This window comes from Zootoca vivipara, chromosome 13 (genome assembly GCF_965207765.1).
Source record: "Zootoca vivipara chromosome 13, rZooViv2.hap1.1, whole genome shotgun sequence".
Lineage (NCBI taxonomy): Eukaryota > Metazoa > Chordata > Lepidosauria > Squamata > Lacertidae > Zootoca > Zootoca vivipara.
In genome coordinates this window covers 17,539,774-17,558,321 of record NC_142596.1, presented here as the reverse complement: position 1 = coordinate 17,558,321, position 18,548 = coordinate 17,539,774, and the positions used below count along the sequence as shown (strand labels likewise).

General features: G+C 43.2%; 1 protein-coding gene across 3 annotated transcripts in view; it reads left to right on the top strand.

Moving 5' to 3' along the window:
- Positions 1-18,548, top strand: part of FANCI (FA complementation group I) — a 29,408-nt gene that overhangs the window by 9,643 nt on the left and 1,217 nt on the right. For all 3 annotated transcript variants that reach the window (XM_088657120.1, XM_088657121.1, XM_088657119.1), the window contains 27 exons: positions 223-315; positions 477-613; positions 959-1,139; positions 1,638-1,725; positions 2,826-2,956; positions 3,551-3,621; positions 4,322-4,436; positions 4,530-4,652; positions 5,030-5,098; positions 6,715-6,816; positions 8,618-8,818; positions 8,910-9,031; positions 9,543-9,707; positions 9,910-10,089; positions 11,847-12,013; positions 12,463-12,542; positions 12,808-12,924; positions 13,543-13,594; positions 14,127-14,254; positions 14,593-14,661; positions 14,836-14,926; positions 15,534-15,715; positions 16,168-16,224; positions 16,334-16,393; positions 16,595-16,681; positions 17,085-17,180; positions 18,049-18,174. In XM_088657120.1, coding sequence (XP_088513246.1) covers positions 223-315; positions 477-613; positions 959-1,139; positions 1,638-1,725; positions 2,826-2,956; positions 3,551-3,621; positions 4,322-4,436; positions 4,530-4,652; positions 5,030-5,098; positions 6,715-6,816; positions 8,618-8,818; positions 8,910-9,031; positions 9,543-9,707; positions 9,910-10,089; positions 11,847-12,013; positions 12,463-12,542; positions 12,808-12,924; positions 13,543-13,594; positions 14,127-14,254; positions 14,593-14,661; positions 14,836-14,926; positions 15,534-15,715; positions 16,168-16,224; positions 16,334-16,393; positions 16,595-16,681; positions 17,085-17,180; positions 18,049-18,174 — 3,090 coding nt within the window. The remainder of the gene's footprint in view (positions 1-222; positions 316-476; positions 614-958; positions 1,140-1,637; positions 1,726-2,825; positions 2,957-3,550; positions 3,622-4,321; positions 4,437-4,529; positions 4,653-5,029; positions 5,099-6,714; positions 6,817-8,617; positions 8,819-8,909; positions 9,032-9,542; positions 9,708-9,909; positions 10,090-11,846; positions 12,014-12,462; positions 12,543-12,807; positions 12,925-13,542; positions 13,595-14,126; positions 14,255-14,592; positions 14,662-14,835; positions 14,927-15,533; positions 15,716-16,167; positions 16,225-16,333; positions 16,394-16,594; positions 16,682-17,084; positions 17,181-18,048; positions 18,175-18,548) is intronic.

Here is an 18,548-nt window from a genome sequence, read left to right as displayed (position 1 = left end):
TGGAATAAATTACATGATGAAACAGATTCAGTGACATAGCTGCCAAGCTTAGTCCGCTGAGACAAGAGAAACACTCATGTCCATTATTGGTCTACTTTATAAATCTCATATTCATTCATATATATATATATATATATATATATATATATATATATATATATATACAATATAATTATAAATATGAAGCCCTCTAACTTGCTCCATTTGCTTGATGCTTTGTAGACTGAACAACAAGGGGATCTTAGCAAGGTCTTGTGTCCCTTCAGCATAACCATTCTTCTCTCAGTGACCAGAATACACCGATTTGAAGACCAGGTATGTCTTTCCCTGCTAGCGCTTGACTACATCAGTGAGCCTGGCAGAGAATATTTAGGTGGGCTGGTGGAGCTTTTAGTTGACAGGTTTGCTCACGCAATGTTTGGTTCTGGCTGGGATGCTCAGTATTCTCTCTTGCCCACTCAACTTTTGTGCTTTAGGTCTTTGACTTTTTGAAATCTTCAGTTATGAAGAGTTTCAAGGACAAGCAGTTTCTTCAGGGCTCCAAGTTCCTGCAGGAATTGGCTCCTCAAAACTATAACATATCTGCCGTGGTTTTGGAAGTTGTGGCAAACAGGTGAGTTGCTGCAGTCCACCAATTAAGAACTTGATGGACAAAGTTCTCACCGCTTCCCTTCTCTCTCCTCAACCCCTGGCATTATTCTTTGATGGTAATGCACACATTCAGAAAGTGGGGAGACAAGGATGCTAGAGAGTATTGTTGCCTTTGCAAAAATGCCCTGTTCTGCCCATGCCCAAGAATGTACATAAAAAGAATCTGCTTATGCCCATCTGGTTCAGCAACCTGTTCTTACAGTGGTGAACTATATGCTTATGCAAAGCCCGTAAGCAAATGAATAAAAAGTAAATGTTCTTTTAAAGTTGCTGTCTCCCTCTCCCTTCTTTTAATGACTCCATCCAGTGTGTTTGGTTGGGATCATGTGACTCGGGGCCTGGTGGATCTTGGATTCATCCTGATGGACTCCTATGGGCCAAAAAGAACTTTGGGAGGCAAAGTTGTGGAAACGAACCACGGCCTTTCTAAAACTCCAGCCCAGCAAGCTTGTAAGCTGGGAACTGATCTCCTATTGGAAGCCTTCAAGGTAAGGAGATGCCATTATAGGGAAACAGCTGTGATTTGTATTATCTTCTCCAGTTCTTTGATAACATTTCAAGCATTGTTGTTCCTTTCATTTAAATTGGAGCCACACTTTTCTTCCTTAAATCCAAAAACGTTTACTTTTACACCATATAAGAGAAGGAATTGCACACCCCTTGTACGTTCCTGCACGAGTCACAGTTCTGAGCACAACTTATGATTAGGCTGAGCTAAGCACACAGTAGTGACATGCACAAATTTTGAGGTTGGCTAGCTGCCTTTGTCTGCACCAAAAGTGACTGATCCATCATCCTTTGCTGGATGGACATTAATTCGGGTGAGAATCTTTCCTTCCACTTGCTCCATAGTTATGGTGAGGGCTATGTTAGTCATAGCAGCAATATTGGAGTAAACTTTTTTTATAGTCTGATAAATCTGCAAGTCTGGCTACAACCTCAAAAGTCGACCTATGACTGAATTTTAGCGTCCTGTCTGCTTTCAGGTCCATGAACCAATCAGAAGTGAAATACTGGAGCAGGTCCTGAACAGAGTCATCACAAATGCAAGCTCCCCTATCAGCCACTTCTTAGGTAACTGTGAAATGAACAAAGGGGGTACAATATTGCAAGGGAAATCTCACGTCTGCACAGATAAAACAGTTTCTTGGTTTCCTTCCTCCCTCAACTTCAGAAGGGAGTAGTGCTCCATCTGTTTTCCAGAGCCATAATTGTCTGGCTTTAAGAAGTAGAAGTCACACATAGCACTCATACTCTCTTGTGTAAAAAGGTAAAGGACCCCTGGACAGTTAAGTCCAGTCAAAGGCGACTATGGGGTTGCGGTGCTCATCTTGCTTTCAGGCCAAGGGAGCCGACATTTGTCCACAGACAGCTTTCCGGGTAATGTGGCCAGCATGACTAAACTGCTTCTGGCGCAACAGAACACACCGTGATGGAAACCAAAGCACACGGAAACGCCGTTTAGTTTCCTGCCACAGCGGTACCTATTTATCTACTTACACTGGTGTGCTTTCGAACTGCTAGGTTTGCAGGAGCTGCGACAGAGCAACGAGAGCTCACCCAGTCACAGAGATTTGAACCGTCGACCTTCCAATCGGCAAGCCCAATAGGCTCAGTGGTTTAGACACTCTCTCTTGTTCCATGTTGTTATTATATGTTTTGTTTTTCAAAAAACTATACCAGTCTTTCCATTTACAGAAAGGGAGTTTGTGCAGAGGAAATCACACCAGATTGCTGCCAAACCTAAAAACCAATGGTTTGTAGCAGATGTAGTCAAAATGTAGTTTACACCCAATTAGAGCCCCAGTTGCATACAAAGTTATTTTCCTACCCCCATTTTATCCTCATAACAACCCTGCAATGTAGGTTAGGTTGAGAGATGGAGACTGACTCTAGTTTACTAACTGAGCTTCCTGGCTGATTAGGGCTTTGAACATGAGTCTTTTTGGTCCTTGTGTGAAATACTTAGTGTCTGGCCCTCAATCCTTAGTGAGTACATATTTGAAGAAATCAGTTGTATGACCTCTTATCTTTCACTGTTCTGCTTTTTTGGGAAGGTGGCTTCATAACCTACGAAAATGTACTTCTTTTTCTGTCCCTGGCTCCTGATATATTGGCCTTCTCTTTCTCTTATGGAAGGCTGCAGCTCTCCTTGTTACTGTTTTCTCTTTCAGATCTGTTGTCCGGTATTATCCTGTCTGCGCCGCTCATCCTTCAGCAGTCTTCTTCAAAAGTCGCAGAGGCCTTTGATCATTTGTCATTCCTGCCTCTTGACACAGTACAAGGGTTGCTTAAGGCTGTGCAGGTAAAATTCTTTTATACTAGTCAGTTTTCAGCTCAAAAAGTCCTCAAAATATCTTGCGAAAGAGTGCAGCATATTAAAAAAATACTTTGAAATATGTTACTACTCTTAAATTCATTCATTAAAATATCTTTTTATCCCTTCTTTCCATTTAAAATAAATGCTTGAGGCACTTTGCGATCTCATCCCTATATTTAAAAATCGATAAAAGATGGAAAGGGCATGGGATATAAAGCACTTCAGCTAATGTTTCGGAGATCAAATAGCAGGCCAGACAATTGCTAGAAAACGGATGTTTCTGCATAGTGGCATAAAGTTGTTGTGGAGAACGTGGGACAGGTTCCCCTTGGCAAGGCGTTCTAAAGGTCTAGGTGATGCTTTCACCTGTGTGTCAAATGCTACACTCAGATCTTGCTTGTGGACTTCCTATTTATTTCTTGGAGTTCTCTTGTGGCTCATAGATTGGGAATGACTGACATGGCTCATTGATTATGCTGATACAATTCCTCCCCATCCCTCTCTTCTTGGCCTTCCTGCTGCTGCTCTTTTAGCAAAACTGCAGAACACTTGGTCTAATGCGTTGTTTTTTTCTCCCAGCCTCTGCTGAAAATTAGCATGTCCATGAGGGACTCCCTGATCCTTGTTCTTCGCAAATCAATGTTTTCTGGGTAAGCTGCCATTTTTTATGCTTTCAAAATAAATAGACATCTATGAAGTTCCTTGGTTTCCCTACCCCACCCCTCACTACTTTTATCACATAAACAACGCATGTGGAATGTGGATGTAACCTGAGGAGAGTCTCAAGAGCCAGATGGAGTCGCCTGGAGTACCATATGCTCCAAATTCTGCATGCGTTAGTCTTTAGCACTGAATCAGAGCAAACAGCAACTGGGTTTTCTGCAGATTGCTGTTTGTTCTGATTTAGCACAAAAGAGTAGGTTTTTCTAGGCACAGGGCAAGTGTGGGCAAGCCCTTTTCTGAAGACTTGGGGGAATTAGTTTCTCCACTACATGAAAAATGAACCCAAGTTCATGCTTGGTTGATAGACATAATTATTTATAATGGGTCTCAATAATAAAATGTAAAAATAAGTAGATGTCTTTAAAAAACAGGGTTGCTGTCTTTAAAAAAACAACACGCAGCACATTTTATCCACTTGATCATACCGTAAACAATACCTTTGTGGTTTTCCACTCTAGGTTTGTTTGTTTGTCGTTTTAGCTCTTCGCTCCAACTTTTAAGGGAATTCAGCTCGTAAAGCTTTGTCCAGCATGAACAAGGGAGGGAGGACAGGTTGCCCCAGAATTCTCAGCAGAAGCATCCATGGGTGTCCTTAATTGTTCTCCCTTGCCTCTGTTTCCATCACAGGCAGCTGGAGGCCCGTAAGTCAGCAGTTGCTGGATTTCTGCTCCTCCTAAAGAATTTTAAGGTTCTGGGTAGCTTGACCTCCTCCCAGTGCAGCCAGGCAATTGGTGCGAGTCAGGTAAGCAGCCAGCAGCTTCCCAAAGATCCTGTGCAGCCCCAGTTGTATAGGATTGCAGAGATGATTTCTCATGACTCTGTTACTGCCTTCTAGGTCCAGGTGGATGTTCATACCCGCTATAACGCAGCAGCCAATGAGGCCTTCTGCCTAGAAATCCTGGGCAGCTTGAGGCGATGCTTAAGTCAGCAGGCTGATGTCAGATTCATGCTCTATGAGGTAAGGAGGATCCCTTTGGCCGTGTTTCCACATAATTTCTTCGGTTCAAGCAGCGTCGAGGTTGTGGATTAATGTCGGCATCTGCAGGCCTTTGGAAGCTGGTTCCTGGTCTTCTGGTAAGTGTTTGTGTGTTGGTGTGTTATAGTGCTCTAGTTGTATAACACCCTTCCACACCTCTGCCATGCTTCATGGCAGTGTGATGGGGCCTGATTTGGTTTTGTGTGTTATATTGTGAGGATCAGTTTTTGCTTCTGAGCTTAGTGGCAGGCAGCAGAGGCAGCATGGTTGCCTTCCATTGCCTACAGTGATGGAAATTGTCTGTGAGAGTTTTTAAGGCTCTCTTTAAAAAAACACAAACCTTTCTTCCCTCCTCTCAGGGTTTTTATGATGTCCTGCGGAGAAACTCCCAACTGAGTAATTCCATTCTGGAGATGCTGCTGTCTCAGGTATATGGCAAGATCAAAACATTGCAGGCTTGGTTCAGACAGTATGACAAACCGTAGTTTGGTATTGCATGTCCCAGCCCCAGGCTCACATGCTCTCTTCTCCCCAGTCTTCCCCTCCTTGTGTGATCTTGGCTTCTCGGTCAAGTCAGGCCTTTATTGTGTATAGCCAAGGGCCATTACCAATCCTAGTTTCTGATTCTGGTTTCAAATTCAGGTTTATAGGGAAAGAGCACAAACCAGAACATCCTGGTTTTGACAAAATGGACAAAATAGACCCGGAAAGTTTTTCTGTTGCCATTTTTTGTTAGTTTTTAAGATGTCATAGGACACTTCATTGCTTTTGCTATCTGGTGGGGTAGCAGAGTTTACACAACAAGAGGTAACTCATAAGATGACAAGTGAGGATGTGCATCAACTTAGAATCTTATCCCCCCCCCCCTTCTCTCTTTTACCTGCTGCTTATACCTGTATTTCTGGCTCCCACCATGGGAAATGCACAGTCATTGATGGTTTAACCAGGGATGCAGGGATGGAGAACCTTTCCATGGAACTTATTCCCTCATTGGCAACCTCAGAGCTGCAAGCTTGTGGCGGGCAGAGTAAGAAGTAAAAAGTGGGTGGGACCAGGGGCAAAAGTGGGCAGAGCAACTGAAGTGACTCTTACGGTGGACCCTGTGTGTGTTTGCTCTTCATCCTTCATCCATGCAAGTGAGAGGTATTATCACAGATCAGGGACTCCTTCCAGCTAGGCGAAATCATTCAAAGTGGGTGCAAAGCATTGTCAGTGGAGGTTGTGGCCTGGGGAGAGTCCTGAGGCTCAGGTAGAGAGGTGCCCGGAGAGCTACGTTTGGCCCCTAGGCCTGGGGTTCTCCAACTCTCCTTCAGAGCACCTGAAACTCAAAACAAGTATTAGAAGCCGCATGGTGGAAGGGGAAATAAAACAGATGGAAGGTCAGTGAGCCATGCATTAGTTACATAAGAGAGAAGGCAAATGCACATATCTTGGAACAACGCACTTGAGATGTGGATTCGTGCTCCCCCCTTTTTTTTGGACAGATGTACAAACTCCCAAACTTGGGAGTAAGCTGTTTTTCCAGGTGAAGCTGTCTGTGCAGAAGGTTAATTGGCTTCCCCTTGTGTCAGTCATAAAGACACTTCCTTTCCACCTCCCTCTCTTGCTGCCCAGAGCATTGCTTTAAGTTTAAAAACAAAGGAGCATAGAGTTGGTGATTGGTTGGTTTTTTAACTCTTTAAATAGAAAAAACATGTCAGGCCCTAGGAGGGGAAAAAAAGCTGGTCTAAATGGGAGCAGTGGGAGGTGGGAGGAGAGGGTTGAAAAATCTGTGCTGATGTATATTTGAGCCAGGTATGTATGTCAGTGGATCTCATCCACGGTGGAGGAAAATAACTATTCCTGTTCCTGGGCAGAGAAGTGGGGGTAGGAAGTATGTGTCTGTTTTCACCCTAGTTCAGCAATCCTAAGCTAGGGAAGATTTATTTCTTCTTTCTAACTTTAATTCAGCTGTTTAGCCTTTCTCCCCTGTTCCCTCTCCTGCCTAGCAGTAAAGTGGGATGATTCTCACTTGTAAAATGTTGTTCCTTATTTATTGTGGCAGATAAAGCGGTATTATGAGCCAGAACCTGACCTGCTGCCCCCGTTAAAACTAGAGGGATGCATCCTGGCTCAGAGAGACCAAATCTTCCTGCAAGAACCTTTGGTGAGAGCGTTGGAGGATTGAGTCACTTGGATAATGGCTCTTAAAATTTTGTTTTCAGCTCCACTGATATCTGGAGCTTGTAACTGGCATCTTTGAAAGGAAAGTGCCAGCATATTTCTCATAAATTAAGAACTGGCACCACTACAGACGCCACATAATACCCATTCCATATTTGTAAGAACTTGATCACTTAGTGTGGCAGCAGCTGAACTTTGGAACTCCCTGCCTATTGAGATCAAGCAGGTGCCACCACTGTACTCTTTTCGGCATCTAGTAGACAAGCCTACCCAGATGCTTAGAAAGTTGGGGTAATTTTGTATGTTTTTAAAGTATGGTTGTGAATTTTTCTCCACTTTATTGTTTTACTTTTTTGTAAACCACTTTGAGGTGGTGGTTTGTTTGTTTTTAACAATCAAGCAATATATAAATTTATTAAATAAAATAAATAAACTGCAGGTCCTTTTATCTCAAACAACCCATTACTCTTCCATTACTTTGGAAGAAAAGCTTCCAGAGCAGTTAGCAGCTGCTGGGCCTGAATCAGAAGCACAAGGGAGGAGGCTGGCAGAGGGTTAAAGCCCCACCCACACCATTAGTGAAATGGTGTGAATGGTGTCCTGTCCAGTTTGGCCCTGGCAGAACGGATTACTGTACAGCAGAAGTTTTCAAACTTTTTTGAGTCCAAGGCTCCCTAAACCAACTACCCGTGTTTCTCCGAAAATAAGACACCGTCTTAAATGTATTTTTCCTCAAAAAAACACACTATGGCTTATTTTCAGGGGATGTCTTTTTTTAATTAAGTATGGTACAGTTTAACCTACAAAGTTAAACTGCCTATCACTATGGCTTATTTTCGGGGTATGGCTTATATTCCTTGAATGCTTAAAAATCCTGCTATGGCTTATTTTATGGCTACGTCTTATTTTAGGAGAAACAGGGTACATTCTTTCAGCGACACCCCTGTGGGGCTCATGAGCCCAGTTATGTCACCCATTGCCTGCAGAACTGGCAGCCTCTCACCTTTTTTTCGAACATCCTCCCTTGCAGAGTGTTCCTTCAGCCTCCTCTCCTGTACAAGCCTTTGGGAGGCAGACACACAAGAGGACATCAGAGTAGAGAGGGAAAGAAAGAGGGACAGAGGCCAGTGTTGCCTGCAGCACCCCTGACCATCATTCAAGGCACCCCAGGGTGCCACGGCACACTGATTGAAAACCACTGCTCTATAGTTTTAACCCCTTTGTGCATTAATTCAACTTAAGCATGGTGGTTATATGATGCTGGTAGCAAGAAATAAACAGTAAATTGCAATAACTCGGGCCAGGAGGAAGATGAATTTCAAGTGAATCTTCAAAAGGTTTTATTTATGTCATGAAGAATTCAAATAGGAATCAATTCCACTATAATAGGCAAATAAAAATAAATTCCAGTGAAAAAATCCCAGGACAAGGCCCTGTTTCGACAATTCTTGGTACACTCTGACCATTAAAACATTGCCGACGAAGAATTGTCGAAACAGGGCCTTGTCCTGGGATTTTTTCACTGGAATTTATTTTTATTTGCCTATTATAGTGGAATTGATTCCTATTTGAATTCTTCATTACATAAATAAAACCTTTTGAAGATTCACTTGAAATTCATCTTCCTCCTGGCCCGAGTTCTTCAAATTTAGTGTTTATTTCTGGACTTCACCAAGAACCCCAATTTCTACAGGTATCTGTGGCAAGAATGTTTTCCTGAGGAGGGAGGAAGCATCTGAGCAACCTGCATGACCATTAATGATTGATGCTGCAATTTCCTTCAGGCTCACCTACTCTGCTGTATTCAGCATTGCCTGACCTGGTATAAGAGTACCTTAAGCCTGCGCCGACAGGCTGAGGAAGAAGAAGACCCAGATGATGATGATGATGATAATGATGATAAGGGTCTCCAGCAAGACTTGGAGGAGATGCTGGAGTCGATCACACGGCGAATGATCAAGAGTGAATTAGAAGATTTTGAACTGGTAAGTTAGGAACAGGGAGAAGACTGCTCCTTTCTTTCTTTTTGCAAAGCCTTGGAGATGAGATTTTAATTTCTTTCCTTTTTATGCTCAGGATAAGTCGGCAGACTTCTCTCAGTCTACAGGAGTGGGCTTGAAGAACAATATCTATGCTATTTTAGTGATGGGCGTCTGTGAGGTCCTCATTGAGTATAACTTTAGCATAGGGAATTTCAGGTAAGGAATGAAATTATCACCCTCCCTCTGACCTCCACCAGCATCTATGCTTCTATACAGCCAGTAGGACTTCCCAGCTGCAAACTGCATGGAATAGAGCTTGCAAGTTCAGCACAATTCCTGGTAGCATAAATAGTGAGAAAACCTATATGGTCTTGTTGAGCTTAACACTTGGACCCTTGACTAAGTCTCCGAAGGTTCTGGGTTCAAGTGACTGCCAGTGGTTTTAAACCCAGCTCTCCTCATGTCGTAGTGGTCCTTTAATCCCAGTAGGATGGAAATGAGTTCAGACGTTACTTTGTCCTACCCTCCCTCAATTTCGTTTAAAACAGCTTTGCAAACGGGTCCAACTAAGTTCCCCATCTGTTCTAGTGAATGACTAATATCTTCATGTTTGTCTGTGTCTTTCATGAGTGAAACATGAAATAAAAATACCCGGTACCTAGGTTCTGTTTTGAAATAGTTTGTCTCATGGTTTTTTGCATTTTTATTTCTGCAATGTGTGTTGCAGCAAGAACAAGTTTGAAGATGTTCTGGGCCTGTTCAAGTGCTATACCAAACTTTGCGAAATCCTGAAAGAGAAAGCTGGGAAGAACAAACCCACTTCGGCAAATAAAATTGCCCGAAGCTTCCTTTCCATGGGCTTTGTGTGCACATTACTTACAAGTCTCTTTAGGTAAGGACCTGTGTTTCAAGGGACGTTCATCTAGGGTATCTAGAAATTTTCTCTCTCTCTTGATGCCTGAATGTGCTTTTACCCAATTTGAGGGGTAGCTTAAGTCACCTGAGATTACACCACTTTCTCTTCTGGCTCCACCCCTGATTCCTTTTTGCCATCTTGACGACCATTGAGAATTTGCTTTCTTCTGATGCCCCAGGGACTGTTCCCAGAACCACGAGGAGAGCTTGGCTGTTCTGCGCTCCAGCAATGAGTTTATGCGCTATGCTGTCAATGTGGCCTTGCAGAAAGTGCAGCAGTTGGAGGAGACGGGACAAACAGATGGGCCTGATGGGCAGAACAGAGATAAGATGTTCCAGAACCTCTGTAAAATCACTCGGTGAGTCACATGGCCTGAAGACTTTGCTGTGGTATTAGTAAAGTGTTTCCGTGCACTGCTCTGGTTTGCCAGAAGCAGCTTAGTCATGCTGGCCACATGACCTGGAAGCTGTACGCTGGCTCCCTCGGCCAATAAAGCAAGATGAGCGCCGCAACCCCTGAGTTGTCTGCAACTGGACCTAACGGTCAGGGGTCCCTATACCTTTAACTCTTAAATATCTCAAGCTCTACATATTAAAAGGTGGAGAAAGAAAACAAAGAGGAGTTTGAAACTAAGCAAGTGTTGGGATTCTGAGCAAGTAGCCTCTTGGTCTTTGAGGCTATTGAGCAGCAGACTTCAGTAGTTAAGTCAAACTGTTTTGTACGGTTTTTGCAGTATTGTAAACAAAGTTATCATAGATGTTTCCAATAATAAGTTCAGATCTATAATATAGGCAGAAGATACTGCCATCATAAAGTGTATCTAGGCAGGAAGAATATGCATCCTGAATATATTTTATCCTTCTGGCTTGAGAGAATCCCCGGGGCAAGAGAAATGAGCTGTTTCTTGAAGCTGTCTGTCTTAAGTCTGCCGGTGGTTCCCAATGATAGCAAGCAAACCTGAGCAGATGTTCATCTTCCATGCTTCCCCTGACTCTGCTCTTCCTCAGGGACAGTGGGGGCAAAGGGAAGTTAAGAGTCCATCAGGCATTTCTGGTGTTACTGGTATCAATAACCCGCAGTCCTCAGCACTCTTGAAAGTTGGAGGCAATGCAGAGACAGTGATTCTTAAAATCCTCTCCCCTACCCTCTTGCTGATGTTGCTGATGCCCACAGAAGCCACGGGGGTGGGGTGGGGAGGTAGGCTTCTAGGCTTAATACTCAGCAACCAGATGTTTTCCTTCTCTCTGGGGGCAGGAATTCTTTGCCTTTCGTTGTGCCCACCCACCCACCTCGCTCTGCTCTTTCTCGACGGCAGTAGGGGCAGAATGAAGTCCAGGGGAGGACATACATTTTTCAGGGTCCTCTACCGAAATTCACCAGCTACAGTGGCGAACGATACACTAGTGGAGGGATGCCAGGTGACAGCTAGGTTCCCTGCACAGGCTGCAGCATGTTAAGTACACCTGATGGCTATGTTCTGCCTCCACCCCCAGAGGCAGTAAGGCTTCTGAATATCAGTTGCTGGAAACCACATGAGGAGAGAATGCTCTTGCCCTCTGCCCTCAGCTCTTGCTTGCAGGCTTCCCACAGGCTGGCCGCTGTGAGAATGGGCTGCTGGACTAGGTGGACTCCTGGCCAGTTCTTATTAGGATCACATTGCGCCACTGAGGACTGGGGAAGTCCTAGCCATAATGAAGGACTTGTCATAAGATGTTTTTGCATATTTTGTAACCCACTCACAGTAGGGTGCAGCTTTTCAGCTATATATAGTGGCCGACCTGGGATTTGATATTCTGTTTTTGCTTACCTGCCTGAGGTGGCAGGAACCTGATAAATTATCAAGCAGCTGGCGTGCCCAGTGTGTGGCTTGCGGGCTGTGCTTGGTTTTGTTGGCCACAAACTGTGCAGGCCTGACTTTGACTGTACTGAGCAAGAGGCACATGTAAGAGATGACCTGATGTGAACTTGTGCCCATACTCCTTTGCATGCATGAATAGAGAGTTAAGCACAGCAATAGTGGATGAGTAGTTTGGGTACAAGGGTTTGCTGTTCCTAGTCATCACACTTGGCCATTAAGCCTGCCTTAAATCACCCCCTACTTTCCCCTTTCCCCAGAGTCCTGCTGTGGAGATACACCTCAATCCCAACCGCAGCTGAAGAATCGGGCAAGAAGGAGAAGGGCAAGAGCATCTCACTGTTGTGCTTGGAGGGTTTGCTGCGGATCTTTAACACTGTGCAACAGCTGTATCCAGCAAAGATCCCACAGTTTCTGCAGGCACTGGGTAAGCATTGAGGCTAGTTTTCTGCTGAATTGTCAGTGAAGGGCTGGAAGTGTCATTGGGACACTCCTGTGGAATGCTCATAAAGATTCTGCAGGCCCCTTCTTTGTTAACTTCTGGGTGTCTGCTAAACACTTTTCTATGCTGCCAAGCTTACGCAGACAATTAAGAAAGCTATCTTCTGTCATAGTTAGCTGATGATCTGTGAATTTAAGTTTTTGCATTTTTAAAAATTGTATATGCATATAAAATTGTTGTAGACTACTGATATTTTTTAAAGAAATTGCAGTATACAAGTATTATTTTTTATAAAGATAAACAGATATACTGTCAGCCACTGCTTTTCAAAGTAATGATCATCTGCATGTGTATAGCTGTGATGAATTCTCTCTCCTGATCTCAACTTCTACCTTGTTGCCATTCTCCCTCCTCCTTTCCCCCCCTTTTGCCAGATATTGCAAACGAAGATGCGGAAGAAGACGGGGACATTAACGTCACTGAGAAAGCGGCCTTTCAGATTCGACAGTTTCAGGTGAACTGCAGAAAGGTGGTGCTGGGGCTGAACTGCTTGAAGGGATGGATCAACTCTCAGTTTGCTGCTTACAGTTGCAAAGCCATTGGAGCAGATCTAGGAAAGGAGCATCTCCTACTTAGGGAACTGCCTAAGAATACTTGGACAGGAACAGAAAGTTTGAGTCTCAACAAATTTTCACCCCAACTTCCTCCCCTCCTTTCATTCCTTTCCTACATTTGTTGTTTGCTCATGAAATTCATTTTCCTTTCCCCCTCCTTCTCAGAGGTCATTAGTGAACCAGCTCAGCAACGCTGATGATGACTTCAGCAGCAAGGAAGCACTTCTGTTAATCAACATCCTTGCAACTCTTTCCAAACTGTTGGAGCCCTCCTCCCTCCAGGTATATACTGCAGAGTGATGCCACTGGCCTGATTCACCAGCCTTTCCTCATGTTTAAGCTGGTCTCTATGTTACATGTAGACCAGCCCTCAGTCCAATCTATCTGATTAAGCTCTTGCTTTTAATATGTATCATTTATTCTCTCTTAACTCTTCTGATCTGCATTTCAACCCACATTGAAAAAAGCTCTCATGGTGGCTTTACAACATAAATGTAAAGGGACCCCTGACCGTTAGGTCCAGTCGTGGATGACTCTGGGGTTGCGGCGCTCATCTCGCTTTACTGGCCGAGGGAGCCGGCATACAGCTTCCGGGTCATGTGGCCAGCATGACTAAGCCGCTTCTGGCGAACCAGAGCAGCGCACGGAAACGCCATTTACCTTCCTGCCAGAGCGATACCTATTTATCTACTTGCACTTTGACATGCTTTTGAACTGCTAGGTTGGCAGGAGCCGGGACCAAACAATGGGAGCTCACCCCGTCGCGGGGATTCGGACCACCAAGCTTCTGATCAGCAAGCCCTAGGCTCTGTGGTTTAGACCACAGCGCCACTTGCGTCCAACAACATAAACACTAATAATTCTGTAATGAGAAAAGTCACCCACTCTGTTCTTGTGCAGTTCATGCAGCTGTTATCCTGGACAGTCAAGATTTGCAAGGAAACTAGCCTAGGTAAGATTTCTGACCAGGTAAGACTTCATTCCCCTGCCTCTTAGGCCTTATGACTTCTGCAGCTTAGGTTATCAAATGAAATGTAGCATCCAGATTCAAAGAAAGGGTTAAATAAATTAATGGGAGATAAGGGTACCTAAAGTTGTTTGACAGAAGTTTGTGCCACTAAACATCTTCATGTGGCCTAATGCAAGTGCAACACTGCTTGGTTTCCTTGCCTTGATTAGGTGGGCTCACATTCTCTTCTTTGTCTCTCCCTTATCATTTTTGGAACTGCGGTCAGAATTATGCCGGTATCAGTGTTTTTTGACAAAAGCAGCACTAAATAACACTTTTTAGCCCTGGTTAGTGAAAAGTATGATAGTGTGGATGTCACGCTAACTTTAATTTGCTTTGAACATGAGAAAATGAGATTAAGCAGTCTTACATTTGCAGAAGGCCTGTTAAGAGATGGAATGCTGGGCTGGGCTGTTTGTTGGCCTGACCCAGCCATGGTGTCTCCAAAGCTTACTTGTGTTTTCGCTCTCCGCAGATGATGCCCCTTGCTGCAAGGGCTTGCTAGCCCTGCTGTTCAGTCTGCATGTTCTCATCAAGAGCCCAGGCAGTGTATTGCGTGAGCTTGCCCAGGATATCCATGCTCAGCTTGGGGACATAGACCAGGTAACAGGATCAGTTGGGCATTTTAGACTGAGCTTATCAGTCTGCATGCACTTGCCAATGCAGAGCTTGTGCGCTTGTTCTGTATCCCCAAATCCCCTTCCTGGATATAGCTGTTGAAAGAACGTAGAATCAGTCTGGTGTAGTGGTTAGTGTTAGACCAGAGAAATTTTGGGTTCAAATCCCCATTTAGAGACTAAGCTCACTTGAGTGACACTGAACCAGTGACTCCTACCTCGTGGGGTTGTTGTGAAGATAAAAAGGAATGGTGGAATAAAAAAAACGATAGGTATCTAAATTACTGCTTGTTTGATCTTTTCAATCCCCCACTCCCTGCCTAGGATATTGAAATGGAGCACCAGTCCCACTTTGCTATTGTGAATGCCAAGACAGCAGCTCCTACAGCTTGTGTGAGTTGGTTTGTGTAATAATAATAATAATAATAATAATAATAATAATAATAATAAACTAGGTTCAAATTTAATGAAAAGTGATACATAAATGTGACAAGTAAATTCTGCTTGGCAATTTCCTGCGACTGCAAGGCACAATGTGCTATTCAAAGCAATTTCTTTCTCTCTTAGTTACTGATTTTGAGTCGAGCAGAGAAGGTCCTCGAAGAGGTGGACTGGCTGATCAATAAGATGAAAAGTCATTTGGGACTGGAGGCAGCAGGTAAGAGAAAGAACAGCAGTTCTCAAATGCATTGCACTGTCCTATTGCATTGTCTCTTGTTAAGAACAGCTCAGCTGATGATTCCCACTCTCATCCTTATTGTCAAGTCAAGAAAAAACAACACAGGATCAGGGACAAAAGGCCCTTTGGCACAGTTTTTAGGAAAAGACCCCAGAGAAACAAGTTTTCATAGGACAAAAAACAGCCCATCTGCCCCAAACATGGTCAACTCAGTGAAATGGTTTGAATTAAGCTCAAATTTGTTAATCAATACAGATGACAGCCACATTCTAGACCAAATGAAATTTCCAAACTGAATTCAAGAACAACACCAAGTAGAGCTTGTTCCAGTAGTGATCAGGATATGACGACCAAGGCCAGCATCTCAAGGAAAAGACACATAAATCAAAGCTGTAAGAAGTGAACTTAATTGATGCTGCTGCTATTTGACCAACCAGGAACTAGGCTTGAACTTGGAACACCTTTAAACTGTACCTGATTTTTAAAGGGGAATGCAAACCCATTCAAACAGGCTATGTACCTATTTCTAGATCTCAAGGACCTTTGTCTGTTTGGTTTTTACCAAGCTTTTTTCTTCCTTTTGTAGATGCCTCTCAAGCAGCAAGCCCAGCCCAGCCTCTGGAAAAGGCAATCATTCTTCAGCTTGGGACTTTGTTGACTGCATACCATGAACTGGTACAAACAGCCTTGCCTCCGGGAAGCTGTGTGGACACACTGCTCAGGAGTGTCAGCAAGATGTACACCACTCTTACAACCCTTGTGAAATATGTGAGTGCTCTTGACCCAAGGCATGAGGTTTGGGTTTGAGGGCCTGATCATCAACTTTCCCTAAGCCCAACTTAGCCTGGGTGTCTAAAAACTGATGATGGGCTACTCTCAGGTAGCCAGTAGTGCATACATCATGTAAGTTTGTTTCTAAAATGTATTACCTGCTATCTAGCCCGACTAATTCATATGGTGGTTTACGTTAGCCTACTTGGGCAGAAAATCCCAGTGGAAGGCCACCACTACTAAGAACACCCTGACTCTTAATAAATTGCTACCTGCCAAATTTCAGTTGAGGGGGTCACTGAAAGTATTATTTCTGTAGGCTCTCTGCTGTTGATCTTAGAAAACACAAATGCTAACAACAGGCAAGGATGCCCAGACCATTTGCATTCTGTAGCAGGGAGTTCCTATGGCTCATATACCATGTCCTCTTGCATTGCTTTTTTTTTTAGTATCTCCAAGTATGCCGAACCACAACATGGGCGATTCCAGGACGGCTAGAAAAGCTGGTGGGTGTTACGAGATCCTGTACAATGCCTGTTAGTAGGTGCTGAATAAATGCTTTCTGCTTTAATTCCGGAAGAAAATTCTTGGAATAAGTGGCATTATCTTCTCTAGGTTAGACTCTCTGGCTCCCACTTGACCCCCCAGTGTTATGCCTTCATCACATATGTGCAGGTAAGTCAAAAAGTTGAATTTCCCATTTCACACTCCCAATCCCTAACAGTGCATCTATTAACCTAGGGGAAATGTACACTTCCTGTAAAAGGGGCTTTCTCTTTTTATGAATTGCTCCAACATTGTATACCAGCTTGTTAACCCTCTTAATACAGAGACTCAATCCCCTATCTTTACATGTCAAGCAACTTCTCCTTTCAGAATATCCAGAGTGAAAACTTGAGCATGGCAGGAGAAAAGAAAAAGAAGAAAAAGGACAAGACAACAGCTGAGGTGTCCACCGTCATGGTAAGGATGGTTATTTGTGCCGTACTTTGCCCAGAAATACACTGGACCCTTAGTTATTTGAGTTTCAATGGGGTGTACTTAAAGCCTTAAGTCTCTGCTCCTTCAGTAGCAGAGGATGGCAGCGTAAACTACCACTGAATACTCACAGGTGCAATTTGAATTGTGGAGGACAGATAAAGTTGCACAAATAGCTATGTTTTTCAAGTCAGTTTTGTCACTCAGAGGTCTAATCAAATTCAGAGCATCTATATCTCCCTAAATTTGATTACCTAATCATGTGGATAATACTGACTCTGGAATGAGATTTAAAATGATTGAAAGGCCTACATAGCTATTTACTGTGAGATCCTGTAACTGTGCTGCCGCTGTATTTAATATACTTCCGTTTTCCTTCCCTCTGTAGGCCAAAGTGTTGCGGGAATCCAAGCCAATTCCTAACTTGATTTTTGCCATAGAACAATATGAGAATTTTCTGATCCATCTCTCGAAAAAGTCAAAGGTAACATTCTAAGAATCTAGTCTAAGATCTAGGTAATACAGTAGTCTAAGAATCTAGCTGCAACTTTAGGGCACCTTAGCAATTAACTTCTTAGGATAGCTCAGCTGGTAGAGCATTAGACTCTTGGTCATGGGGCCACACTGGGCCAAAGGATTCCTGAATTCAAGGTGGTTGGATTAGATGCCCCTGTGGTCCCTTCGAACTCTGATTCCATGAAAATCATGCAAGTTAACAGGAAGCTGAATTATTATATTGACACTTAAAAAGCTAAGCAGTTCAAATGAAGGACTGTCCCTGCTGAACAGACTACTCATTTATCAAATACATTTTGTAAAATGTAATTGGTAATCTTTATTAAGTACTTTGGTGTAATGAGTCACATCTGTTAGAACCCAAGATGAAACCCAGAAAGGTCTGTGCCTACCGTTTGCAAGGAATACAGACAAATAAATAAATAAAAGTAATGTTAGTAATTTTTTTTTTGTAAATAATTCAACAAATTCCTTCTGTGCTTCAAAGTGCTGTTCATCAGGAATATACTGTAGATCTTAGAATAAGGGACACCTGCTCCTTTATGTATCCAATATTCATGATATTGATTCGGTATGGTCTGAATCACTTTTGGTACAAAAAGTACATGTTTTCACTAGCTTTTTGAGCCTTGACACTGGTTTCACTACTGATATCTTACTATTTGTGTTCTGTAATTTTCAGTATCTAAATGGCTTTGAGGTCACTTGTGATGAAAAGTTGTGTATAAACTTGTTTTTGTTTTTTGTTTTGCTTCTACATTTTAAGTTTTCATAAGCTATGCCTATAAGTTGGTGCAAGCTTTCACTCTGACTACCCTTTGGGCTGCTTGCTGCAGGTCAACCTGATGCAATATATGAAACTGAGCACCTCCCGGGACTTCCGTATCAATGTGTCTACTTTGGAGAGCGCTCTACAGGAACAGAATGATGAAGATAGGGAGAATGAGCCAGCCAACGACCAGGTCAGTAGGTAGTAGACGTTCTAAAAAGATCCAAGCTAGAGCAAACTATTTTCTGCCAATATAAATGTAAATCTGTACTTCCAAGGTGCCTTCTATGAAATTCCTATGAAGCTTAGTCAGTTGTATGCTAATGGTAAATACCCAGTTCTGTACAATGGCAACTTGTTTTGAAGTGTGGGTAATAACCCCTCTGCGTCATCCTGAGTCTCAGCAGCCACTGTGGGGGTGAGGAAGATACATGAATGCTAACAAGATGACAAAAATGAAGAACATGACACTTTTCTAGCAGAAGTTAATTTTCAGAGAAGGTGTTTTTCAGAGTAAAAATTGCTTTAAACAGCAGGTTTTAAAATTGTGTTTCAGTAACTCAGGAC